Below are 26019 nucleotides of genomic sequence, written 5' to 3' on the forward strand. Positions count from 1 at the left end.
GCCGTGTTGTGGCGTTAACGTCATTTCAACGAGATTAACGCTGACAGCACTAGTGGGAACACAACGAATATGACTGCACATTTACGCCGACATCATCCTAGTGCAAAGACAAGTGGAAGCAGACAAAAACAACAAGCATGCTTGCTACAAACTTTACCCGAGTCATTTAGACAGCCGTTAGCACATGATTCTCCTTATGGGGACCTGATATGTTTAATATTGTGGCGAGCTCAGACAAGGAGGAGACGGAGGTATCGTTTGGTCTCGCTTCCCGTGAGCTAGCCAGGGAGCACAGCCGTTTATTGACATCTGCAGAAGAACACTGCCGCTAGCTAACTGCTCAGCGCGGCAACCGCACAGCAACAACAACAACACCACACAGGGCACCCTCTGACCCCGGAAGGACACACCGTCGCAGCGAGAAGGCGTCACCCGTCACTATGGCAACATAAACAAAACATAACTGTACAAACAGAACCCCGAACAGCCCTGACCCGCTACAATATGCTGCTGAGAATATAGCCCAGAAGAAGCGTATAGTATAGCTTTTATTTTGGAAAGAGCCATTTCTCTGTAATAAACTCTCCTTTCCAAAGATGAGTGATTCCTCAATCAGATACAGGTGTTACCGCGCCAGATCCGCGGCCCCGAACCGTAGTAAGGAAACCTCTGGCAGTTACTTGAAGGTTCCGTAACTGACTCGTAGGCCAAAAAGTGATTGTCTGCCAAAAACTGATTTCCAATGTTTCCGTGTATTTTTTTATGTGTAATATCTTTACGTATGTTCGTAAATAGACTTCGGTGAACAGGGTTTACAAAGGGGTTATATATAGAAAGACATTTTTAATGTTAATGAGATTGTTTTTAACTGCAAAAATAAAGGTTATATAAAAGTCACTGCCAAAAACTGATTGTGGCTTCTACCTTGTTAGACGGATGTTGTTTGTGGCTCAAGATGACTATATGTAATCCATGAGGGGTGCATTTGACATCTGTTTCATATATTATAGCCCAACAAGTTACTTATAGCAGTTTAAATACAAGCAATCAATTTTTGGCAAATACCGGAAATCACTTTTTGGCAGACAATCACTTTTTGGCACAACACCGGCAACAGCTTACTATACAGGTCAACTCCGCTAGCAAAAAGATCGAAGGAGGCGTAGGAAACTGCTTCACCGAACTTTATTTCTTCTCTAAGGCACGAACACCGCGTACAGTGGGCTGAAACAGTTTACTCACAGCGAGCATCGCCGACACAACCCTGGCTGTCGAGGGAGTTATTATATTCCTTTTATTTATTTTCTTGTCGTCTCTTCTGTAGCTAACCGTTACTTTTTCCCCATCTCCGCTCTCTCTCTTCACACACACACCAGGCAGTCCCGCTACACACATCCCGAATACATTTCCCATCAGGCTTCATCCTTAAAGGGCCATGCCTGTAACACAGGGCTTGCAAATTTTTCCAGTCGGGCTACCAAAATCTATCGCGTGTCCGCTTGTTTATCTTCCACATAAACCTTTCACAATAAAGCTCAAGATCCTGTTGAGACTTTTCAAAATAAACGTAATCATGTAAAAGAGTATGCAGAGTACTTACGGATGAGAAGCAAAAAAGAGCTGCCAGGTGCTAAAAAATAAACCTTAGATTCAAACGTTAGAACAGGCTTTTCCCCGCAGCACGCCGTGTAATAAATACTCACAAAGAAAACGGCGGCCGTTACAACTTATGTCTAAAAATGTATAGTTTCATGCTTTGGTTAAAACACTCGACTCCAGATACACGACGCCCAGCTGGAAACACTTTACGCAAGTCGAGCTGCCCGCGATTCTCAGAATGTACAGAAAATGTAAAATTTTTGTGATTTATATCGTTATCAGGACGATAGATGTCTTATATCGGGATATGAGATTTTGGTCATATCACACAATTAAGTATTCCGGTCCATACTTAGGTTGAGTTACACGTGTAATGACTAAAACCAAAGTAACACTAAGACAAGTAGTTTAAAAGGTTTAGGAATGAAACAATAGTTTAGGTTCATGTCAGCATAGTCACTAAACGTAAAGTCAGCTAAACAGAATTACTTACTGCGACATATACAAAGACAGATGTTTGTAACAGTAAAATGTTGAACAATAACTTGTGATGTATGAAGTGTTATTTCCTGTTTCCTGGTTTTGGTATTTTTTTTAAGTGCAACAATAAAAAATGCCACAGAAGTTATGGGGTATTCACCATGGAAACGGCTATCAGCGGTCTACAGCCACAACATTCGAGTGACAATGGCCAAAATAACTACTGGTGACGCAAAGTGGTTGGGTCCCGTGTTAAACTTTTTTCTGTTTTTTGAAATGAGTTGAAATGAGTACTAATGAGACCGGAAATTGACATTTGAAAAGGTATTAAAAACATTAAAGAGTTATCAGGCGCCCAGACCTTAACCATCAGCTATAAAGTCATGCTTTACAAGGAAATAACTTACCGTGTGGACAGGAAGGCAATCTGTGTACAAACGGGTCAGACACTATAGTCAGAATCCTCGAGCAAGCTGGCACAGATCTGGCATGTGTTGTATGTGTATATATATATCTCTATATCTAGCTCTAAACAAACACTGAGTGAGAATCCCACGAGCTGTGCAGTTATTCAAGCACAGACTCATCTAAATGTATCCAAATTATCTTAAAGAGTACTTTACAGTTTTCATACTGAACCACGGTGTGTGTGTATGAAATGTTTGGGGGACCCATTCTAGCCAAAAAGTTGCTGCTGAGATTTATTGCCTTTGACCAAAATGTCACACAAACAGTCTGAAACTGCCTCTCTTTGAGCCACTACTGTTCTTGTGGTTACAAAATATTTATTGGTCACAAGGAAAAAGGAAGTTGGGAAGTAGTCATCAGTTAATGAGTTAACGGTAAAAGATCAGGAGATTTATTTCCATTGACCTTTGAATGCTTAAAATGCTAAAATACTATATTTGCAGTTTGGTATGTACGTAAAATGTTTCTCAGGAATTCATTTTTTTACCACGACTGGCCTCGAATCTCTCGGACACGATGGGAAACAGTGTGTAGCAAACTAGGTTGTCAAATTAATTTCCTTAGTGTTAATAAAAGACAGCTTAGCCTGACTAAGAGGAACATAATTAACAAAAATCCTTTAATTTACTTGATTGTCCCTTGGATGAACTTGTGATTTACTAATTAACCTGTTGCAGCCAATTTCCCTCAGTCCCAGTAATGAGCAGACTGGTGAATGCAATCAGCCTGACTCTGTCATTATGCGTTATGAATAAATGTATGCATTACCATTATTATCAATTACATGTCCTACAATACATAATCATGCATAAATTATGCATATCTATTCAGCTCCTCACCTATTAGCTCTTTTCTGAATTGCTTATTCAGAAACAGCTCAGCTAACGGGCACGCAGTCCCCAACACTGACCCACATGCACAGACTCACACAATCGACACTAACTGGAGTTTCCCAAATTCTCCAAATGATCTAAACCAAAAAGGCCAACTGAGAAAACATTTGAATAATGTGTGGTCACATGTGGGGGGTTACAATACTTTCAACAGCTAAAGTACGGTGGGACAGACCCTCCTCAGCAAAGAGCTGGAACAGCTTGTCACTTCCTATTCGTTGCATCATGTGGCTCATGGTCTCGGCTACTTCCTCTTTTCACTACGTATCAATACTAGACGACAGTATTTACTTTCCACCACACGCGCCGGGGAGGCTGTATGAAGAACAACTAGTTTGAGGACTTCATGACGATTTACATATTCGATTTATAATGGATGGAGATCTGCTGTCTTTGTCATCTTCCTCCTCGTTATCATCTTCAGCAGCAGAAGGAGAACCAACAGGAGGACAGAAAGATGCTTCACCTAAAAGTGACAGCAGCCTTCCTCAGAGCCAACAGGAACCCAAATCAGCTGAAGAAGAGTTATGGTGAGTGTGTAAGTGTGTGTGAGTGCGTGTGTGTGTATTTCTACGTATGAAATAGAAACAAAAACAGGAAAATATGCGGTAAATCATAATCAACAAATTTCCCACATGTGGGACTAATAAAGGTTATCTTATCTTATCTTATCAATCACAGCCTCAAATCCACTCATGGTAAGATTTATGTAGGCAGGATTGCATAGATGGCTACCTATAGTGTCCAAGGGGTGCTGAGTTTCTGTCCACCTAAAAAAAGTACATAGTTTCAGACCCCGAGGTATACAATAAATTTTAGAAATGCTTTAAAAAGACTCAAAGTCCCATTGTAGATAAAAACCTTTTAAGTGACATGTTTTTAAAGATATTTGTGTAGTTTTACGAGGAAGTTCCCCTCAGCGAGAGGAGGAATAAAGAGTAACTGCGGAGTTTCCCATGAGATCACCAAAAAAACGTAGGCTTCAGTTCACTGTTTCGCAAGACTTGGTTTAAATAGAAATACCACCAAAATGTCATTTCTTGCTTAATGTCAAGAAATCAAACTTTTAAAAAGTATCATTTAAGTGTCTTTTATGTTTCTTACACTTATTTCATGGTACATATAAAACATATGCGTGTGACTAATATTCTTTCTTCTCAATGGGGGGTGGGTACACTTTATCACAGTATTTACCCATATGATGAGTCTTAAAATCAGCCTCGTCCGCCTCCTCCTGTGGGGCTTTAACTGTGGCCACCCCACGCACAAGTAGAGTGATATTTGTCAGGGTTACCAGCAAGAAGGAAAGATTTTTTTCTGTCTACCTCTTTATTATATGCCATGACAGTAAATTACCATATTGCCGCAGAAGGCAGTAGCATTTTGGTGTCCTTCCGAGATGGCATATGATTGAAAACTTAGTGAAACTGGGTCACGGAGTGTGTATCGACTGTCAAAGCTGGAAGAGAAAAAGCTCTGTATCAGGGAGACATGGAGCATAGTTGCTTCAGTGGGATGGCTGAATACACAGTGTTAGCTTGCCAAGACAGGGTTTTTGGCATGGGTGCATTTGTATTTAATGCCGCAGTGGCCACTAAAGTTAGGCTCTGTTTCATTTCATTGTGTTTCTTTACAGCTTCTGCCCTCATACTGCACCTCCCAAACTGCAGAGCAGAGGGTTCATTGTAGCTGATTTCCCTATTAGTGACCATAAACAGTCTGTGCTAAAGCCCTTTGTGCTCTCGTTGAGCCCAGAAATATGACAGATGGCACAGTGTAAAATTAGACAAGCAGTTTTAACCATGGATACACTTGCTTTTTGTATAATAACCGTTTCAAATCTCAGAACAGGCTTTGAGCATTTTAAACGTACCAAAGGAACTTTTGCAGAATTTCCTCAATGTTTTTTGAAAATATCACCTTTTCAGAGAACAAGGGAAAAGTCACTGTTCTGAGTGTTGTTAACAACATTTATTTTGTTATCCAGAGCTTTCAGCAGTTCTTAGAAAAGCATAGTTTTTAAATGAACTTTGGTTACTAAGAGAGGTTATACAGGGCACTGGTGTATTTGGAGGAACTTTTGAGGTTTGTTTTGTCGTTGCTAAGCTAAACTAAAATGTTGCTGGTGCCCAAAATTAGTAACACTGGACATAGAATGAAAATAATAAAAAAAAAAAAAAACTTCCCTTAATACTGTTCCTATAATCACGAGAGGACACAGAATGTATAGTCCCATTAGAGAAGCTGATTTACCTGACAGCAAAGTTATCTATTTAAATAAAGGTTAGTAGTAGGTCCAAGTAGGGTTTGAATCTGGTAGCTGGGGCCTTTTTACATGTACTTTGACTTCCTGGTAGCCAGGTTTGGGGGGATTCCCACTGTCCTATCTCTATCAGCCCTGACTACGCCCTCTCAACCTCTGACAGCTGAGATAGGCTTCAGCTAGAGGTGGGCAGATCGAACCAGATAATCATTTTTTGGAAATTAAAAGAAATATACCACAAACATAACACATGTTATTTATGGCCTATAGCAGATTTACAGCTTTAAACAAGAGAAGCCAACCCAAAGTGCTTTAGAGAAAGGTACATTTGCATTCCAGATCACCAAAATCTCCAGAAATCCCAGTTTCTGTCACCCAAATGCAGAACTAGGAAGACAAAAGTAAAGTAAAAATCACAGCTTTACTCAACACTTAAAAAACAACAGAGAACAACGACTAACTAAACTACTGTAGGGATGTACGCATGGATGTAAACTCATACATCATGAGGGAGAACACGGCAAAGAACAAAGGGAGACAGTACACAGGCAGGAGGCTACCAAAGTAAAACAGGAAACAGCACACTCGATCAAGACCGAGACACATGAATTTCACATAGTACTGGACCACAGATGAATAAACATGAAAGCAGAGGGAAATCAGACAAACACGGGGACATGACCAGGGAGATAAAGGATAACAAAACTCGGAGACAGACGAAAACAAGAGGCACTGATGACAAGGCAGAGACGAAACCAAGGAACAGACTAGACACGAGAAGAGAACTACACTGCTCTCTCCTGCATACGCCGTCTTCACAGGTATCAGTACTGTATCAGCAACACTGGCCCTGTATTTACTTGGTATCAGATTGATACCATGTGTGCAGTATTGCACAGCACTAGCTTCAGCAACCCTGAAATGGATAATGGAAGAAAATGGATGTATGGTTTATTTATTTTAACAGATTACATCACATTTATATATAAAAAGAGTCTTTGTAGCAATAGTAATAATAGTAATAGCTTCAAAAGTTAACCCATTGTGCCATTTTGCTCATGTTTAGACTTCCATGTTCCTATTTGTGGCTATTGCCTTGCTGCTTTCTGAAATTGTGTAACACAGATTTTCACATAGCAGGACACTGAACATAAGTGGATGAAAGCATGTGTTTGCGGAGGAGTTTAGCCTTGAGGGGAATGAGGTATGATCGCAAATTGTTATTCTTTGTAGTACTTAGCTCTGTGAGGTTGCGGCAGTATTTTTGTGTTAAGAAGCCCTGCGGCCTGCGTTCACTGATTTGTGTGTTCCTCTGTGAGCAGATACCCCACCTCCCCACCCTCGGGCTTCTTCTCCCCCTTTTGACTGCTTAGCTGTTTCTTTTTAAGTAGAGCTCCTATCAGAGCTGGTAGAAAGGAAGCTAGTTTGACTAATTAGACCTTGCAAATATTTTTCGTTCCTGCGTGCAGTTCAATAGAAAAGTGCATTTTCCAGGGATCATCACCCACGTTGTTTCCATGGGCTATCAATGCGCAGATACATCGGATAGTAAACAAACTTTGATATGCCAGGAGAGACACTGAGAAGAACATCGCTCTGTGTGTGTGTGTGTGTGTGCCTGAGTATTTTGAGTACATAATGTGACTATGCATTTGTGTGTGTGTGTGTGTGTGTGTGTGTGTGTGTGTGTGTGTGCGTGCGTGTGCGTGGGTGTGCATAATGGCTCCTATTCGATTCCCTGTAAGTGCACTCTACGGGAGTGGGCGTTCAAAAGTACCTTGACTTTTTTTTAAGTGTACATGTGCTGGCTTATTAATGGAAATCCTTTTCTGATGTTCTTGATCGTGATTTTATTTAAGGCAAACTCCATATCCTCCTCTGGTATGTATGCATGTGTAAACAGCATCTGTGTGTCGGTGTGCAGGGTGCAGGAGGAGAGTCCCGTGGCTGACAGGCTGCTGTCCACAGAGGAGCAGGTGACTCTGATCACAGAGAGTCTGACAGTCACCTCGACTGACCAGGAAAAGCTGCTGCTGCTCAACAAGAACACTGAGCTCCGCAGAGTCAACAAGGAGGTACAGCATCGCATTAAAACCGGCACATATTCTCCACTGGCCCGCATTTTATTGCTGATGTTGGCAATTACATTTAGTTCTCTCTGAAAACCAGAGGAGAACTGTGGGTGTTGTGTGAAAATTGCTGCAAAGCTGTGAAGAACCATCATTTGAGTTCAATTTTTCACTATTATACAACCAGGGCTTCCTGATTTTAATTAGTTGCTTCTTAATAAAAAAAGGAAACCGAGGGGGGGGGGGGGGGGTAACTAATGCATTTAGAGTAAGAATGAAGTGCCCGGCTTCAGTTTGTGATGCCAGCATTGTTGTGACGACAGACAGAGTGACGGCAGTAAAGATTAAATGAACGAAGCTATTGATTACTGCAGTGGAGGCCTTGGCAGTAATGACTGTTGTGTGATGATGATGGTCATGATGATGTGTCACAGCTGATGAAGCTGAACGAGGACTGGGACCAGGTGTACCGCAGTGCCACGCTGCGTCTACAGCACAGGCTGGAGGCTTTGGAGCTGGAGAACAGCGCAATCAAACAGCTAAACAACAGACTGCTCCTCAAAGTTGAACATCAGCAGGTAAATGCAAGCGCTAACACACCACCACCGCACAACTTATTCCGGGCATTTGCTTATATACTGAGAAGTGGGTGTCGTAGACGAGGGGATTCCTAAACAGTTATCTTGCAGCTGTTTTAAATAGCCATCGATAATAGATGTGGTTTGCATGTGTGATATTTATTGCTATATTTGGGATTGCAGAGTGCAAAGGAGTACTATGAGCAAGCATTGATGCAGGAGCTAAAGAAGAACCAAGAGCTGCAAGAATATATCAGGCTGCTGGAGAGCAGGTTGCACCACCCAGGGAGAGACTTCACACCTGCCAAACCGGTATTGCTCCTGTCAGAGGGTCTCACCTGTACCTGATCGCATTGTGCATTTTCTTTTCTTTTTTTCAGTTGTATGATCACAGTGTTGCTCATCTCTTTGTCTTTTTTTTTTCCATCAAAGGGAAGCTTTACTACTGTGATGCGAGGTCCAGCTCTGGGCCCCGGAAGTCATCCTGACCTGTCTTGCGGCTCTGCGCAAAACCCTTCACCCTCCTTTTTCCCAGCTTCTACCAGCCCAGAGGCTGAGTATCAGCGAAAAGGCCAGGCCAGCAGTTCCCCACTGGGAGTGCTGGAAAACTCCAAGCAAGAAGTGCATGATTTAAAAGAGCAGCTGGAGGCACTGAGATGTCAGGTGGGCTGCTCTCTTCTGCACAGCTTCCAGAAATGTGTCTGTTTCTAATGAGAGGAGAGCAGAATTGATGTCGACTCACTGTTGCCAGGGAAAGATTTGCTTAATGCTGAAAGAGACTTCAATGAAGCGGTGAACGGCACCACCAAGTGGTGGCTCTGTGCCGCGCAGACATTCATAATAATAAGCGTCCGCAGATTGCAAAATACGGCTTTAACGATGGCTCGCTGCCGTGTTTTTGTCTTGTGTCAGCAGACTGAGATATATGAGGCAGAATATCAGACAGAGCACAACGACCACAAGCACACGCTGCAGGAGAACCGAAGGCTGAGGAAGAAGAGAGAGGAGATGCGCCAACAGGTGGCACTACTGCAAGAACAGGTAGTGTTTTTGTCTATGCACAAGAGTACACACTCACACAGGCGAACACACCCACATTCATACTTAAATCCCTTAAGCAAAGATTATGAAACCTGCCTGCTGTCTGATCTTGATGCAAACCTTGCAAAATAAATGTGAACAAACAGAAAATTCATGCAGTGACTGGTTATTTCTTTTGGCTTATAGTGTCAAACTAGAGACTTTAATGCCATATTTTTATTTATGTAATATGTTTAAACATATTGTAGTAGGCATATATGATTAATCCACAGCTGCTCCAAATAAAACAATATACGGATTAAACCCCTTTCAGCTTCGACCTGAATGTCTTAAAGATGTGTTTGTCACTGGAATCTCGTGTGTTTTTCTCATCAGCTTAAGATATATGAGGATGACTTCAGACGGGAGCGGTCGGACAAACAGATGCTGCAGAGGCTGCTGTTACAGAAGACGTCTGAAAACAAAAACCCTGTGCTCATCCACCGCTGTAATAATGAGCAGCAGCTGCTAGGGGGCGACAAGAGACCACAAAATGGAGAGAAAAGGAAACAGCACCACCCACTCTGCCCAAAGCACCCAAACAGGGACAAAGAGTCAGTGTGACACTTAGAGGGAAAGTGAGCCATGTTTACAGAAAATGAGTGCCTGGTAACATCAGACTCACTAAATGTGTCAGCAGCTCGCAAAGGATCTTGAGTACTAAGTCTCGTCTGGAAAAGCATCATTAGACAAAGTAAAACTCTTCATGTAATTTTTTAAGCACTTCAGCACAAACATTTGCCAGTGTGTACATAACTCTCACTGCTGCAAGTTTGAAGTTTCCTTATAGTGTAAAAAGAACAACCTTATGAAATATTCCCTTCACAGCCGAAGAGAAACTGAAACAAAAAGAACAGAAAGAGAAGTAGGAGACCAGAACTGAGCGAGAAGATGAGTGAACCAAAAACTGTAGTTTGAGCTAAACAAACACCTCACAGATCCTCAGCTGACAGCTTCACTGTTTGTGCACGAATGTGCTGGTTTGTGAAAGGAAGTAGCTACACACTGCTGTACATATGACATCATCACTTAGAACAAACATAACCAGACAAGTTTCAGAAGAAGGTTCTTTCTTTTATTTTTAAGGAATATTTTGAAACTATAATGACGTTGTTACTTAACATGACAGTTTTCAGCTGTGCTAACTCGATCACTTACCCACATAACTTAACTTATAACTTAATAATTTAGCAATGCGGGACTGATATTGATTGAAGATGTGCCTGTATAGATAGTTTAGTCAAAATCAGGCATGATTTATGAGTGTAGTTCATCACACTTGCATCGTTTCATGTTTCCGATAAAGTGTAAATATGCTTTTATTAGGATTAACATATTTAAGTTGCCTTTTGAATCTTTCACTTCATTGCAACACTTTTGTGTAACCCTTTTTTGTAAAAGGTCATTTAATATCTATAATGTTTAATTAAAGATACAGATAATTAATATCACTAACAATTATATTTTTATTAGTTTGTGTAATTAAAGATTGTTTAAATGGCATATATTGCATATACCATGGTGTTGGTGGTTTTGTAGTACATTCATGCTTTTACTGATCAATGATCATTCCTGACATCTCACAAACACAGACAAGGTGTTATGTTATGTTATTAACATAAGGTTTAGCGTCATACTAGTCATCATAATAATGCTTATATATGCATTACAAATTATTTATTCTCATATGGATTCATAAATGACAGTTGTGGCTTTATTAAGCTATCTGTGTAATGTTCATAGATACTAATTGGCTAATATACAAAGCAGTTATTAGCCAATTAGTAAACATTATAAAATAAAGCATGATTTGATGATCAATTTTAATACATGTATTCGCATTGATTCAGAATACCAACACAGCTGTGCCGTTTATGTGGTTCTTCAGTGGACGCATTGCACTGAACCATCAAACCTATTTGCAATTTCAGAAAGTTGTACAAGGAAGGTTGAGTGGGTTTTTTTCCTCAGAGATTAATATCTTTGCAGTCTGAAGGAAGCAGTTAGGGCTGCTGCACGTTTTTACTGCTAAGTGGTCTTTGTCGTCACTGAAACCAGAAAGAGTGACTGGAGGGGTTTTCCTAAACAAGATTTTCCACTGCATACTTCTAGGTTTTTGTAACAGACTGTGAAAGGTTGCCTGTCTTTGTATTAAAGGGTCGTTACGTTTATTTGGTCACTGATTAATTGATTTTCACAGATATATTTAAAAGGACAATTGCTTGTCAGCACCAAAGTGATAGAAGGAAGTCACTGTGGAAGCTGCTCTTTGTCACACTGAAACCGATCTGCATCCTCAAACTGATTGGTTGCTTCTACGCTGCTCATTTATCCCTGTTTTCCAGTTTATGAATAAAATATATTGTTATTAATTTTCCCACAAGACCTTGACTCTAGTTTGGTCTTTTTATCAGCTTTTATCATTGAAATATAATGACACAAGTTATGGTTATGGTTACAAGGTTATGCTTTTATTGCATTGGCACTGTGTTTGGGATTTTTTGCCATGGTGAATAATTAAGCCGTTCGCAACCAGGTGCTTTCCAGATGGTGTTTTACGGTGGATCAAAAGAGGTACTGACATCAATCTGGACAAGAGCCCAAACACCAGTGGCTGAAATGCAGCCCCAAACCATGACGGAGCCTTCACCGTGTGTTACAGATTGCTGTAGAAACTCACTGTTTTACGTCTATCTTGACCTGCTGCCCACAGATGTGCTCAGAAGTTTACATATGGGCATAGCTGTCAGTCCAGTTCTTATATAATTCGGGATATCTTACCCTTTTCTCCCTCTTTCCCTTCATTATGAATAGCTTCTTGACAGCCACCCTTCACAGAGACCATTTCTGATGAGGCTTCAGTGAAGAGCAGATGGTTTAACTGAAGCACCAGATGTATTCTTGAAATCTTGTCTCAAGTCTTTCATGGATTTTTACCTATTGTTTAAGGACGGAAGAGGCTTGGTTCAAAACTTTTACACAGCACCACTGATATAATAGGAAAGGACAGAGAAAAATAAAACATCTTCACACCATCATTATGCACAATATGAAGTATGTCTTTTTCTCATCGGTTCCTCATTCTGTAAATTCCTGACAAGGAAAAGAACGTGTTGAACAAAAGGTTGTGATGAGCGAGGGCATTTAGTCAATGAATTCATGTTGCTTGAAAGGTTTTTGTTTCACAACATGTCACACCTTTATGATACAATTTCTTTTTCCTGATGGTAAAATCGTTCACTGCTCTGGTATTCATTGACCTCAAAAGGATGGAATGTGACAATCATTGTGTGGCACAATTTCAAATCAAAGACGTTTTACGATGACACAGAGAGGAGGTCCTTGGAAGGTGGGTTGTACACTATATAAATCTGTGCAGCAGAAGCATTGGAGAGCATCCAGGATCCAGACTTGGAGAGACACCAACTGAAGACTGAACAGTGCACACGTATGATGCTATTAACACATTTACTCCAGCAGTTATGGTTAATAATAACAGCTGTATTCCCTGTGGTATATTCTCCACATTTCACCAAGTTATACATTTCTTATTTTACTTGTTTTTTACTGTGGTTTTGCCACTCCAGAAAAATAAGTCAGTTTTGCATCTCTGTAGGGTGTTTTCTTAATTTGCTTTAGTCCACAGAACAAACATTGTTTATATGGTTTATTTTCACCCATCATGGCAAGTGGGCAGGACTTTTTTATTTTTATGTCGCTGAAAACACGAAGGAAAACAGGAACTGTTTTGCCTTACCAACTTTTCTATATCTTCTCTACCCCTTAAATACCACCTCAACAAACAGCTTCTACATTATAAATTCTGAAAAAGCCTTAGCCATCGTCTGTGAGACAAGTCCTGCAGAGATGACTGCATCCACAGAGAAACTGCGAGAGAGCTACAACCAGCAGGGCTTCCTCTCGGCACTGCCTGTGCTGAATGAGACAGAGCTGAGGGAAGCAAGAGATGCCTTTTCTAAGTTGGAGATGGAATTTGGTAAGTAGCACACAGCGATGAAGAGAGATGGGTAACAAGACAATGCTAGTGCAGAAAAGACAGTTGAGGAAAAAGTAGCAACAGATCATTAATGAGTTGAATTTATCTTCTAAAAGTACGAATATGCATAAAAGTAATTAAAACTAGTAGACTAAATTTTGCCCTGTTTTTTCTAAGGAAAGCTGTGTTATGTTTATACATATATCCAGGTACTGAGTACACGCAGTACAGCCTTCACAATGCTCACCTCCAGTATCCATGGGTGATGAACCTGACCAAGCACCCTCACATCCTGCAAGTGATCACAGCCGTCTTGGGCCCAGATGTGATCCTGCTGGATTCCCGCTTCATCTGCAAATACCCAGCATCGGTCAAACCAGCCAAGGAGGAAACAATTGCCCAAAGCAATGGGCACGCTGAAAAAGATGAACTTCCATACGTGGCCTGGCATCAGGACATGAGGTAAATTTTACTCAACAGACAAAGAAGCAAACACGTGTTTGTTTTGCTTTCCTATGCCTAACTCTAATTGTTTGTTCAGGTACTGGGGTATCACTGGCGGCCCTGTTCTTTCTGTGTGGCTTGCTTTGGATGACTCACTAAAAGAAAACGGTGCCCTGCGGGTTATCCCAGGTATTTCATCTGCTTTAGTGTTTTGTTTTTCTTTTATACAACTTGCTATAAAATGTGCTTTCTAAAATCAGCAGTCTTACTCACAGTGTTGAGCTTTGCCTCCTGTAGGCAGCCACTGCTCAGGCATGTTGCCCCATCGCCAAGCCCTCCGCCCTGGGAACATGCTGTCAGTGAACCAGGAGATCCCAGAGGAGCTGGTGCAGGTGGAGGAAGCTGTGTTATGCCCTCTGTTAGCTGGACAGATGTCTGTGAGTTCGGTTTTATTCTTAACTTAAAAGGCTGTAAATGAGGATAAAGACATTGTATGTTGAATGAATGACCTTTTGTTTCTTTAACATATAGATTCATGATGGACTCCTTGTGCATGCAAGTGATGCCAACACATCACAAAAGAGACGCTGTGGGTTTGTGATCCGTTACGTTCCCACCTGTGCTTACCCCACAGAGGTAAGGCCGACGTTTTTCCCTGTTTTGAAAGAATCAGAGTTTCCTCTTGTATTTTTCTGTTTTACTGTTTTACTTACTTATTTAACTTCTGTTTCTTAGGATCCTGATCGTCCAAGGAAGTTTCATGCAACAAAGTTGGTCAGCGGGACAGACGCATTCAATCATTTCTCCAACAAAAGCACATGAATATAAGTATTCATGTGACTACAGTCCAATTTGCAAGACCAGGAGTTAATATATGTTACAGAAATATAATGTGTTGTTAAAGCAAATGTTTAAGTTTTATAATCAAATCAAATTTCAGATTATTGATATATTTATCACATTTCTGTCATTTTTTGACATAACTTGCTGTGTTTAAATTCCTTTAACTCTATATCATGAATTAATTAAATAATTGAATGTGTAGAAACTGTTTTGTGCCATAAACTGGTTTGTAAAATTTGAAATAAATGACAAATTGCATACAAACAAAAGAGACTCACGGCGATTTTGCTTTCCAACTAAAATCTTTATATCATATTAATGACGAAAAATCTACAATATGCCAAAAGCCAATTCAGGATGTTTGCTTGGTGTAACAGATTTGTTATAAATTTAGACCGAGTTCAACAGTAAAAACTTTTCTTTCTTTTTTTTTTACACAAAGCGCTGTTACATTCTTATTTAATGCACAAAGCAGAGTGAAGTCTACTTTGTGAAATTAAACTTATTGACTCTTAAATTTTTGCATTTTCCTGTTCAATTCTCATCATAAACAGAGATGCTCATACAGCTGTTATTATAAACAGTACTGTGCAAAATGCTTGAGCCAACCCTCGGTTCTGTATATTTTCCTAGCAAAATGGCTAATAGGTAATACAAATGGAATTATATTTTATATTCTAACAAGCTTGAAACTAAATATTTGGTGTGATCACCTTTATTCTTCAAAACAGCCTGAACTCTTGTAGGCAGATTTCTTGTAAATTCTTTAAGTAGTTTTCAGGAATAGCTATCTAGATTTCTTGAAGGACACTCAAAGCTCTTCTCTGAATGTCGGCTGCCTTTTTGTTCCATTCTCTGTCATTATAATCCCACACTGCTTGTTGAGGTCTGGACTCTGGGGAGGCCAATCCATGGCTGATGATAGTGTTGCATAGGGCTTTTCCGGGTACCCTTTTACAGCTGTGTATTTGGGATCATTTTCATACTGAAAAATGAATCAGTGTTTTGCAAGATCTCCAGCACTACTGGCTGAAATGCAACCCAAACCATGACAGAGCCTCCACCGTGTTTTACAGATGGCTGTAGACTCTCACTGTTGTACCTCTTTCATAACCTCCTCTGTACACATTACTGACAGCTTTATCCAAAACTTCAAATTTGGACTCATCACTGCACCTGTAGTGGTTGATGCTCAGTCCAGTTCTTGTGTAATCTGCAGAAGTGCAGTGTTGTTTGTGAGCAGGTACGGTATGTTTGAGTTTTAATTTGTTTCAAACATTATTTCACTACAGTAGTTCACATTATTAACTACAACTGTGCATAAAGTGGTCTATCTGACCATCTTCGTACAATACACCTCACTCCTCCCTGCATGAATCTTTCTTTTTTATTCGTTCCTGTGGGGTGGAACTCAGCTCTCTCTAAGTCTGACACTGTCTCTCTCTTCTTGGTGAATTCTGTTTTGTAGCGCTTTTCACAGAGTTAATGTCAGAGTTAGAGAAATATCTGACGCAGGTCCAGCGCAGGATTCATCCAGAATAGTTTTGTTACAAACCATACCACCGTGAAATCTGTGTAACAGTGTAACCGTTGACCTGACCAGTATTTACCGTCAGCTCCTGACCCTTCCTCGTATCGAAGTTAGACTGTAATTGTGTTGACTTCCCTGTTGAAGCTGTTTTACGAAGCTTCGGGCAGAGCTGGAAGTACCCGCGCAAGGATACCGATGGTTACACTACACCCTCTTGCAGTAAAGGGAGGGTATGTTGTGACACAATACAACACAGTGACACAATAAACCAGCAGATCGAGTTATTTCTCTGACTCATCTGCACAACGTGATCACTACATTTTTCAATTTTTCAATTTTCAATTTCAATTTTTTCCCTAATGTGGTCCAAATTTACACATATATATATATATATATATATATATATATATATATATATATATATATATATATATATATATATATATAAACACTACCTCTTAAGTTACAAAGTTTATTTGTATTGTGTTCAGAAAATGGGGACGGCAGAAGGAAGTTTTATTTTAAGCACCGGTTTGCTCGAACCACACAAAGGCAAATGTGTCCAACAGTCATAGGCATAAGAAACTGGAATTCTCTCACTGATCATCTTAAGTGTTGTATAAATGTTTCTCAATTTAAAATCTGCTATAAGAATAAAATGATAAACCAATATGAAGAAGTTGAAAAGAATAGAATTTAATTGTAGAAAAATGATCCTTTTAGTTTGATATTTAGTGGTATTGCTCATTGTTGAGTATATTGTTCTGTTTGCTTTGTTTTGTTTTGTAATGTGCAGAAAATTGTCATAGTGTAATTTTGGTTGCCTACTTGTATTATCACAGATAGGGGGCAGGTATCAATAAGAATTTATTCTTCTTCCTGCTCCTTTTCATGCATGGAAACAGTGTTACTTTAATTGAAAGGAAGGTTATGTATGGGAATGCATTACTGCTGTACCATGTGTGAAACAAACAAAAATATATATATATATGAGGACATGTTTCCAATAAAAAGTGGGTAACGTGATGGGTGGATGGCTCGAAGCTGTGAGCGCAGTGCTAAAACCTTGACTCTGTCCTGTAACTCTTCACAGAGTGTTTAGAGTTGAGTCCCTTTCTCAGTATTGATACTGTTTTACTACTGCCGAGCACAACTGAACAAAACTAAACATTTGCAGTTTTTCGAGTTGCATGTCCGCTCGGAAATCGGTGCACAATTACAACGTGTTTGTGCGTCTTTTCTCGATTTTCGTGGTTTCATTTCTACCAGAGCCACACACTAACACCATACTAACATTTCTAAAGCACTTAAATGAATGTGACTTTGTTAGTGTGTCCGAGTTTAATAAGTACCTGCAACCTCACCGAAAAAACGAACAATGCGCGCATTTACGCAGGTGGCACAGTAATCTTTATTAACACAGGGAGGGGTTGAGATCTAACAGCAAATAATAATTTGCTGCTCTTACAAAATGCAAGTCACTGTTAAACACAGATTTCAGGTATACAAGGTGAAATAATTTGTAATGAAGGATAAATTTGGATAAATTCTGCACTAGCCCTCAGTCTCACAGTCCCAAGAAGTTTCTAACAGACGACACGTTGACTCTTCTCCATCCTCCTCTCGTTCATCTGCCTGATAGAATCACGGGCTTACACTGTATTATTCTAGTTTACATCAATCTCATCCTTTCCCTCCCTCGCTCAGTGCTCGTTTCTGAGCCGCTAATTTGTGCCGTTCTTGGTAGGTAACTCGAAATGAACCGACTGCATCCTCGTTTATTCATTGGGGCACTGTTAGAGCACCCAAAGAACTTTTAATTCCCATGAGCCCATTTTTGCCAACGCATCATCTCGCTAATTTGCCACACAGCTTTCAGTGACAGACAAGACCCCGTGTCTCTCTGGTAAACTCAGAAAGCAGCTCATGCTGGGCGCAGACCGTTGGCTACTAAATGAGATCACCCTGAGAGATCACGATGACAGTGTAGACCGCTAACTTTGCCTTTATCAACATTCTTGCATGAAATATCCTCTTCTTAAAATGACAAGAACTGATGCTAATATTGTAAATATTGTAAGGAAGTGTTTAATTGTTTTCCTAAATGTTCCACACAAGTCGTTCTGAGATATTTTTGGAGATCTGTCAGAATATTTGACACTGCAGTGACAACAACACACAGTTACCAGTTACAGGTAAAACCTCATTGCAGATGAAGAGAGTGTGTTGAGAAGATCAGAGGAGTGCTCTGAGCAGCTCACGAATGAAGTAAATGATAAAGAGAGGAGGACAAGTGGAAGACAGTGAATCAGGAAGTGCAGAGGACTGATAATGAGGAATTCTAGCAGCTATGAAGAGGATAAAGAGTGGAAAGGTGGCTGGTCCAGATGATACCTGTGGAGGTAATTGCGTTTTAACCAGACTGTTTTATGCAATCTTAGAGAATGAGAAGTCTTTATAGATCTAGAGAAAGCATACGATAGGATATCAAGAGAGGAACTGTGGTTCTGCATGAGGAAGTCAGGGCAGTTTAAATAACCATGTTGACACATGAAGTTTCCCCGGCAACCTGTCCAGGGTGCAAACTGTCTTTTGTCACATATCTGCTCACATGAGCTCCAGCTCTTGGAGATGCAAAGTATAATGAGAGATTAGGAAAATGGATTGAATGAACAATAAATGATAAAAGTCCAGTTAGTTTGCCAGACCCAGAAGCAAATAGACAAGTGTGTAAAGCAGTCTAACTCACTCTAGGAAAGATGGCAGGTGGCAGTCTACACACCCGCCAGCATTCAACCCATTAAACCTCCTTTCAGTTCCCCAGTGTTTCCCAGCGACAACAGTTGAACCGGGTATTTGACAGGCAGTGAGACAATACTGTTAAAATGTTACTGGTGACAGAGGGCTCCTTTCCATTAACTAAATCATCATTAAACAATGCAAGGATTTTGGTAGGTATACATATTTCTTACTCCATGTGTAGTCGTATGAAAAAGGTTGTATGGGGAACCTCGAGCAAACAAGGCAATTGAAACAACACAGAAAAAGTGCGTGAATAATTCCAACAAAATAACAAAAAAGGTTTAGCTGGCCACGAAAATAGTTACTTATCTGTTATTTTGCTTAAAGGTACGGACAGACTTTTGCCTACAAATGCAAATCTCCAATGTTTTCATCCAGTAAACCCCTTGGTGTAATAAACCAGACAGTTTCTAACACAATAGGTTTGAACATTATGGATTATTGTATTATGTGTATGTCAGGACATTATTGAATGACGTATAAATAAGGAAAAACAACTGAATTGTGTTGTCTTTGTTAGATAATCTTTTATTGAAATTTTATTGCATTCAAAGTTTCACATCAGGTCAAAACAAAAGTAGGAAATAGGTAAAAGAGCTTGATAAGCTTGATAGAAAAAAGGAAAGAAGAAAGCACCTCATGGATCAATAATGTGATTAAACTCTTGTTAAGCCAGTTTCAGCGTTTCTTTAACCATGACACCTATTCCATCATAGACTTTGTGAATGGGAGCGTTGCACATGAAGGCAGAGGTGGTCACCAGCTTGTTTTTGGCATCAACATGAACTTCTTCCACATCTTTGTTCACGTGTTTGCAGCCCAAATCCTTCAGGGCGCCTGCTGTCTGAGCATATGGCCACCTGATGACAGGAAGTAAAGGGACTGTCAGAGCGGCTGACTGATGTAGTTTTGCACCCACATTAACATCTGATAATAAAATACTTCACCCACTTGTCACACTCTTTGTCCTGCCCCACGGTGAGCTCGCAGCCCGGCAGGATTTTTGCAGCTAGGATGGGCGCGATGCAGCACATACCCAGCGGCTTTCCAGCTTTGTGGAAGGCCTTGATGACCTTCTCTACATTTGGCTGGATGGCACAGTCCTTATTCTTCACTGCCCAGTCACTCAGGTTCTTAGCCACACCGAAGCCCCCTAAATGGGTACAAGAGAACATCACAAAAGTGCAACTAGCACAACAGAAAGAAACAGCTTGTGTGTTTTATTCTGTGGTGTCTCACCTGGGATGATGGCAGCATCAAGTGCTGAGACATCTAGCTCTGCCAGATCCGTCACCTCACCCCTGGCGATACGGGCGCTTTCCTGCAGGATGTTTCTCTTCTCTTCTGTGGGTTTCCCCTCGCAGTGGTTTACAACATGCATCTGATCTGCATTTGGAGCAAACATCTGCACCTGCATACACATGAAATAAGAGGTTAGCCTCTGCAAGACTGAGGGATGTTGTAGGAGTTCAAATACTTCCAAATGTGACAGGGTTCAGATAAGCACACAGATGAATGTGTAACAAGCCTTTTCTCGTCCTTACTTTTGCTCCTGCACGACTCAGGTGGACAAGGACGGCAGAGGCCTCGTGGACCTCTGTGCCGTCATACACTCCACAACCTGACAGAATGACTGCAACACGCTTGGCCATGATTCCTATAAAAACACACACAAAACAATCTTCCTTTAACTGAACACCAGTCAGCATGGACTATGGACTATTTCTTTCCCAGTCTGATATAATAACCAGTTAGTTGGCTAATTACTGCTTCTGTGCCACCTGTTCTGCCTTAACATAAAATATTTACATGAGCAGGTGAGACATAAGTCCCAGGTGTGCTGCTGCTGCTGCCAGTAAACACTTGTGACACCAGTAAACTGGAGTTACAGAATCGGGTGTTTAATCTGATGAATAATGAAGTTGTATCAAAGGCTAGTTTCGTCTGTACACAGTTTTTCTTTTTTGCATGTCATGAATGAATGAATGAATTAATGCCTTTGTTGTCTGAAAAGAAAACTGAAAGCAAATGGCTGACAAAACGAAATCTATCACTTGGAATTATCCTTCATTCATCAATGTTTGTCTCTAAAACGTAACTTAGGCAGTACAAGCAAAGATTTTCTCACCTTGAACGGCTCTCGGTCGGCTAGTTCTTCAGCTGTGCGGAGTCGAGTTTTCCAATAGAGGTGTGATGACTGAACTCAGAAGCAGACTCTTTATAATCCCTCCCGCTGTCTCCTCCCCCAATAACTCTGTAACCCGACAGACTGACATCATCCGCGTTACCGACAACGAGGAAAACGCCGAGTCATTCCGCGTTGTTATAAAGTTGTAATAAAATGTTGAGCTATGAAAAGAAAACGTTAAGATAAGCCACGAAACTACCGCATTGACATTAAAGTTAACTTCTTTGGCCTAACTTTTGAAAAAAGTGGCATATTAAAGCCACCGGGAATGGAAGAAGTGTGTGAGTTGTGATAGGAATATCTGTCTTATCCTGATTTGGATTTTTTGCAGCGGGGGAATGGTTAATAATTATTAATTTATTAATAATACTCTTTTCGATGATTCAGGTTAACTTATGTATTTATCTGTGTATTTTACATGCGCAAACTTCCAAATAATGACATGTTTACATTTTTATGCAATGTAACCTAAGTGATTCATTTTAGACACACAACAGATGCCTGTTGGATATTCCATGGACGCTGCCCGTGTTATTTCCCGGTGAGACACGGTTGGTCCTCTCAAGTGTCTGCTGATGTTACGCCCACGTGTATAAAACAGCCTCATGTCGACAGAGGGAGACACTACAGCCATGGCTCTAAGCGGCTCTCTGCACATATCCGTCGGCATCCTGAGCATCGGCGGTGGTAAGCTTGTGATTTGCTTTCCGAAGTGTTACCAGCTTTGTGTTTGTTTTGTTTTTTTCATGTAGACTATCATGGCGAAATGCGCGCTCATATTAATCATAACTCATATTGTCACATTAACATGAGGTGAAAAGACATTTTAATAAAGTGATTTATTTAAACTGCTGTAAGTGACCTCGAACAGCCGCCTGTCGTGAACGATATCAAGACATTTTAAGCCAGAAAGAACGGCTGAAAAAGGAGTAGTGTTAGTATAGTGCAGAAGACAGAGTAGGTGGGTACAATAATTCAGTCACAAGGATACTTGCAAAGATGTTATGTCTTTATATTCTATGTAACCTCTTTGAGAATCTTGTTGAATACAGCCTATTTACCAAAGTAAGTAAAAATATTAGATGAAATAACAACTACACACACTTAGAAAAGCTGAAAATCACTTTTAGCATTATTTTTTAAACTATCCAGTCTGCTGTAAATAAATAAGAGTTCATAATGATAAAAAACGAATTCATTATTAATTATGATTTAATAATTAAAGAATAATATAAATAATAATAAAATAATATTTCATGACGATCCTTTTAAGGTTGTTAAGTTAACTTTAAAAAACAAACTAAAAATAGATGTGAAAAAAAAAACACATTTTTGTTAACCAAAAATAAACAGATTTTTTTTTAAGCAAAAATAATAATAATAAAGCGGTAAAGATGAGAAATAAAGATAAAGCCAGTGATTTTATCCTACAGGTTCACTCCTGCTTTTGGTGAATGGTTATGGCAGCACTCCCGAAAAAGACTTGGTCCCCCACACTGCACTGGGAATTCTGCTTCTCATCACTGCAGCGCTTCTGGCTTACTCAGGTTTGTTTAGGTTTGAGTTTTATTATTGCATGTTGTCATGTAGCTGTAAGTGTTTCTCCTGACCCTGCCCTGTTTTTTCTTAGGAATCCGTCACAGTCTGTCCCACGGCCGCCTGTTTTCCACCCTGTGTCTCACTGTTTCTGCTCTGTGGTGTGGCTCTGGTCTGGTGTATATCCTGGGAGGGCAAAGGGTCATACAGCCCACACAGCTGAGATTCGCATTTGTCCCAGGCCTTGCAGCATTTATATTGGCCTTGCTCATCATAGGCATTGCTGCTGTTGTAGCAAAGAAAGCAGTTCTCTTTCTCATAGCTGTTGGTATCTCCTTAGCTTCCGCCCATCAGATCGCAGGTCTGACAGCGGTAGGTTTTGGCCTGTATGCCACAGCTGCTAACTACTTCCTTGTCTGTCTGGTGTGTCTTTACTTTGGTTCTGGACGTCTGCTGTCTGTGATCACTCACGGTAAAGTGGAACTTCCTGGAACAGGTGCGAAGAAGAAAGCTGAGCTGAAAGCAGAGCAGAACCAGGGGTGTAATGATGCCGTGTCAGTGAGTTTGGCGATGAATTTATTATCTGCGTCTGTATTAGCCTGCCCCCTGCTAGGTGTGGTCCCTGAGCTCTCTGTCGGTCATGTCCCCTGGCTGTGGACAGCTGGCGTGTTCCAGCTCGGCATGTGTATCCTCTTTTACAGAGGTATGGACATGCTTGCTGCCACTTTTTATGGCTTCACTTCCCTCTTTGCGTTTGCAGAGGGTTACAGTGCCCTGCTGTCATTTTATTCCATTCGGCCTTACTCACCTGTTCCCTTTCCTGTTGTCTTCTCAGTTCTTTTCTTCATACTGGCTCTGTTCAGTACTCAGAAGGACCTGCTGGAGGGCTTCTACCAGCTATTCTTTGTCGCCTATTCTATTGCTCTTGCAGCCCAGCCTCAAGGCTTTTTCCAAGCAGGCACTCAAGGTGTCCAGGCAGCTATATTTGTGGCTTCTGCTTGCATGCTTTTGATTACGACCTTTAACATGGCCTCTAGTACCAAGATTCCCACAGGGCAGAGCTGTTTCAAGGCTTTAGTTGGCAGGATGCAGAGCGTTACTCTCAGGGCACATGACAAAGAATTGCACACACCTTACCTGGGCTACTCTAAATATGCAGATGCAGAGGTGTTAGGCCATGCATCCAATGTGCTGGCTACTTTCGCAATCACAGCCACAGTAGGTAGCCAAAATCCTCTCTTTGTGCTGATTCTACCCTGGGTGGTCATGGCTGGCGGAGCACTGGAGCTGCTGTGCGGCGCAGTAGCCTTTGCTCGTGGTAAAACCTTTGAGAGCACAGTCTTTATTCTCTATGGGGTGATGTGGACGGTGTGGGGGCTGACACGATATGGCGGCCTGTATGGGGAGACCAGAGGTCTTAACATTGCTGTTGGGATCATTACCTTCCTTGTGTTCAACATTTTAGTGACAGCTGCAGCGTTGTTTATGAACGTCGCATGGTTTGTCTACGCATTTACCTTCCATCTCATACTCATCAGCTTCCTGCTGGACGCCATGGGCTCGCTGCCTTATGGCTATGACATAGGAGTCACAATCATCTTTGGCCTTGTCAGTTTTTATTTTTTCTTGGCACACATTTTCAACAGCACCTTCAAGTCTCCTCAGATCCCCTTAGGAAACCCTATTATCAAGCTGACTGGAGCAGGGGGAGGGGCAGCTGTCTGTCCACATTTACCAGCCCGTAAAGCCACATCTGTCCTACAGATTGCAGGTAAGACATAGAATACACTGATGCTGAGTTCTCAAATAAGCAGATAGTATGCTGGACGTGGGTTTCATTTTACTATCACCCCCTCTTCTTTCTTCATGCAGAAATCATGAAAAATGGCGGCATATGTGGAATGCCTACTGACACCGTCTATGTGCTGGTGGCTGCTTGCAACAGACCTGATGCTGTAATCAAAGCTTACAAGTGAGTTTCCTATTTCATGTATTTCACTTGTCCCTAAGTGTATTTATAGCTGTCTAACTCCTGTTAAATCTCGCTATTTTGTTTGGCTTCAGGGTGAAGAAGCAGGCAGAGGACCGTCCCATGTCCATGTGGATCTCCTCTGTCAAGCAGCTGGAGCCGGTGCGACACCTGCTGAGCCCTCTGCTTCTGGACTTCATGGAGGCTGCGTGGCCATCTTCCATTAGCATGGTTATACCAAGAGGTGAGTGTAAGACTGTGCGTGAGTGTGTCTGTGTGCTGGTGGGATTTTTCTTATTATCATCATTTTTTGTTTCTTGCTTTCTCACACAGGCCCGTGGATGGAAATCTTTGGTTTGGGAGATGCTGCCAAACACATTGGGACTCCACAAAGCATTGCTATCAGAAACCCCGACTGTTCTGTAGCCACACATCTCATTGGTTTGGTAAGGGACATCAATATTGATCATTGCATGTCCAAAAATGAACCAAAATCAGTGAATATAAACTTCTAATACTTATTCCTATAGGTGGGGCCCATTGCAGTAACATCAGCCAACCCCACAGGTGAAGCTGATACAACTCACCACAATCAAGTGTATGCCAAACTGGGAAACAAGGTAATCATGATAATTTAGTTAATGAAGACTAAACAAGCTGCTGATTCCTAATTTTTTTCAGTTTTATTTTGTTTTTACTGAACTGGACGTGGTTTTGTTTCTTAGGTGGATGGAGTGTTATGTGATGGACCCTCCCCAGAGAACATTGCATCTACTGTGGTTGACTGCACCAAGATTGAAACTGGACAAATTGGTTTCTTTAGAGTCGGTCTCATTCCAAAATCAAAGGTAATATAAAGATGACACAGTCATTCTCTCTGTTGTAGTAATTTGGTGGTTGTTTACTTTGAAACCTGCTATTTCTGTCTGCTTTCAAGGTTCTTCAAATCTTTGAGGAGGTTCAGAGGCGGCACAGACAAGGGCAGACCAATCCTGCCTTTCAGTATGATATGGAGCTACCACTTACAGAAAGAGACATTTCAGAAGTGGGAAGCACCGAAGATTCGGGAAGAGAGTCTGAAAACTCAACACCCTGCCCGCCTTCACTTGAAGAAAATCCAGTCCTCGGGAATGGATCGTAGTTTCTATGCATTTGCTTAAAATATGCTGCCATTTCTAATAAACCTGATGTGTAAAGCTGTTATTAAATGAGGGAAATCACATTGTGGAACTAACTGGGTGATTTGTAATGTACTTAATAAAGTGTTATTTATTATGTT

At 40.9% G+C, this 26019-nt stretch overlaps 4 protein-coding genes across 5 annotated transcripts; 3 read left to right on the top strand and 1 right to left on the bottom strand.

Moving 5' to 3' along the window:
• Positions 1 to 3683: 3683 nt before the first annotated feature.
• LOC146717478 (uncharacterized) lies at positions 3684 to 11815 on the top strand. Of its 2 annotated transcripts, none has more exons than XM_085476765.1 (7): positions 3684 to 3970; positions 7628 to 7778; positions 8207 to 8350; positions 8534 to 8662; positions 8783 to 9013; positions 9266 to 9391; positions 9767 to 11815. In XM_085476765.1, the coding sequence occupies exons 1-7, from the start codon at positions 3813 to 3815 to the stop codon at positions 9992 to 9994; spliced, it is 1167 nt and encodes a 388-aa protein (XP_085332891.1). In that variant the 5' UTR covers positions 3684 to 3812; the 3' UTR covers positions 9995 to 11815. The 2 variants fall into 2 exon arrangements, with proteins under 2 accessions (XP_085332891.1, XP_085332900.1); XM_085476774.1 differs by lacking the exon at positions 3684 to 3970 and adding an exon at positions 4329 to 6907.
• Positions 11816 to 13122: 1307 nt separating this feature from the next.
• On the top strand, positions 13123 to 14955 carry LOC146717479 (uncharacterized). The gene is made up of 6 exons (XM_085465982.1): positions 13123 to 13427; positions 13637 to 13889; positions 13969 to 14060; positions 14169 to 14308; positions 14403 to 14507; positions 14607 to 14955. Exons 1-6 carry the CDS (start codon positions 13298 to 13300, stop codon positions 14691 to 14693), a joined length of 807 nt encoding a protein of 268 aa, XP_085322108.1. The 5' UTR covers positions 13123 to 13297; the 3' UTR covers positions 14694 to 14955.
• Positions 14956 to 19549: 4594 nt separating this feature from the next.
• On the bottom strand, positions 19550 to 21259 carry LOC146717480 (putative glutamine amidotransferase-like class 1 domain-containing protein 3B, mitochondrial). Its single transcript, XM_085465989.1, has 5 exons — positions 21176 to 21259; positions 20592 to 20704; positions 20287 to 20458; positions 19999 to 20200; positions 19550 to 19907 (listed from the first exon to the last, which is right to left on the bottom strand). Exons 2-5 carry the CDS (start codon positions 20697 to 20699, stop codon positions 19715 to 19717), a joined length of 675 nt encoding a protein of 224 aa, XP_085322115.1. The 5' UTR covers positions 20700 to 20704; positions 21176 to 21259; the 3' UTR covers positions 19550 to 19714.
• Positions 21260 to 21746: 487 nt separating this feature from the next.
• On the top strand, positions 21747 to 26019 carry LOC146717481 (uncharacterized). The gene is made up of 9 exons (XM_085476787.1): positions 21747 to 21922; positions 22669 to 22782; positions 22866 to 24542; positions 24644 to 24743; positions 24836 to 24984; positions 25074 to 25186; positions 25271 to 25360; positions 25466 to 25588; positions 25678 to 26019. The coding sequence occupies exons 1-9, from the start codon at positions 21841 to 21843 to the stop codon at positions 25879 to 25881; spliced, it is 2652 nt and encodes an 883-aa protein (XP_085332913.1). The 5' UTR covers positions 21747 to 21840; the 3' UTR covers positions 25882 to 26019.

The sequence above is a fragment of the Copadichromis virginalis genome, linkage group LG2 (genome assembly GCF_057382275.1).
Source record: "Copadichromis virginalis isolate Kocher_CV1m ecotype Utaka linkage group LG2, C_Virginalis_male_GT1.1, whole genome shotgun sequence".
Classification (NCBI taxonomy): Eukaryota; Metazoa; Chordata; class Actinopteri; order Cichliformes; family Cichlidae; genus Copadichromis; species Copadichromis virginalis.

Excerpts from the sequence above, each read along its gene's own strand:
- LOC146717478 (XM_085476765.1), top strand. The coding sequence starts at position 3,813 with ATGGATGGAGATCTGCTGTCTTTGTCATCTTCCTCCTCGTTATCATCT. Across the intron at positions 8,663-8,782 it reads ACTTCACACCTGCCAAACCG|GGAAGCTTTACTACTGTGAT; the intron begins GTATTGCTCCTG and ends TTTCCATCAAAG. Across the intron at positions 9,014-9,265 it reads TGGAGGCACTGAGATGTCAG|ACTGAGATATATGAGGCAGA; the intron begins GTGGGCTGCTCT and ends TTGTGTCAGCAG.
- LOC146717479 (XM_085465982.1), top strand. The coding sequence starts at position 13,298 with ATGACTGCATCCACAGAGAAACTGCGAGAGAGCTACAACCAGCAGGGC. Across the intron at positions 14,061-14,168 it reads TGCCCTGCGGGTTATCCCAG|GCAGCCACTGCTCAGGCATG; the intron begins GTATTTCATCTG and ends TGCCTCCTGTAG. Across the intron at positions 14,508-14,606 it reads CCTGTGCTTACCCCACAGAG|GATCCTGATCGTCCAAGGAA; the intron begins GTAAGGCCGACG and ends TCTGTTTCTTAG.
- LOC146717480 (XM_085465989.1), bottom strand. The coding sequence starts at position 20,699 with ATGGCCAAGCGTGTTGCAGTCATTCTGTCAGGTTGTGGAGTGTATGAC. Across the intron at positions 20,459-20,591 it reads TGAGTCGTGCAGGAGCAAAA|GTGCAGATGTTTGCTCCAAA; the intron begins GTAAGGACGAGA and ends ATGTGTATGCAG. Across the intron at positions 19,908-19,998 it reads CAGGACAAAGAGTGTGACAA|GTGGCCATATGCTCAGACAG; the intron begins GTGGGTGAAGTA and ends TCCTGTCATCAG.
- LOC146717481 (XM_085476787.1), top strand. The coding sequence starts at position 21,841 with ATGTCGACAGAGGGAGACACTACAGCCATGGCTCTAAGCGGCTCTCTG. Across the intron at positions 21,923-22,668 it reads CATCCTGAGCATCGGCGGTG|GTTCACTCCTGCTTTTGGTG; the intron begins GTAAGCTTGTGA and ends TTTATCCTACAG. Across the intron at positions 24,543-24,643 it reads ATCTGTCCTACAGATTGCAG|AAATCATGAAAAATGGCGGC; the intron begins GTAAGACATAGA and ends TTCTTCATGCAG.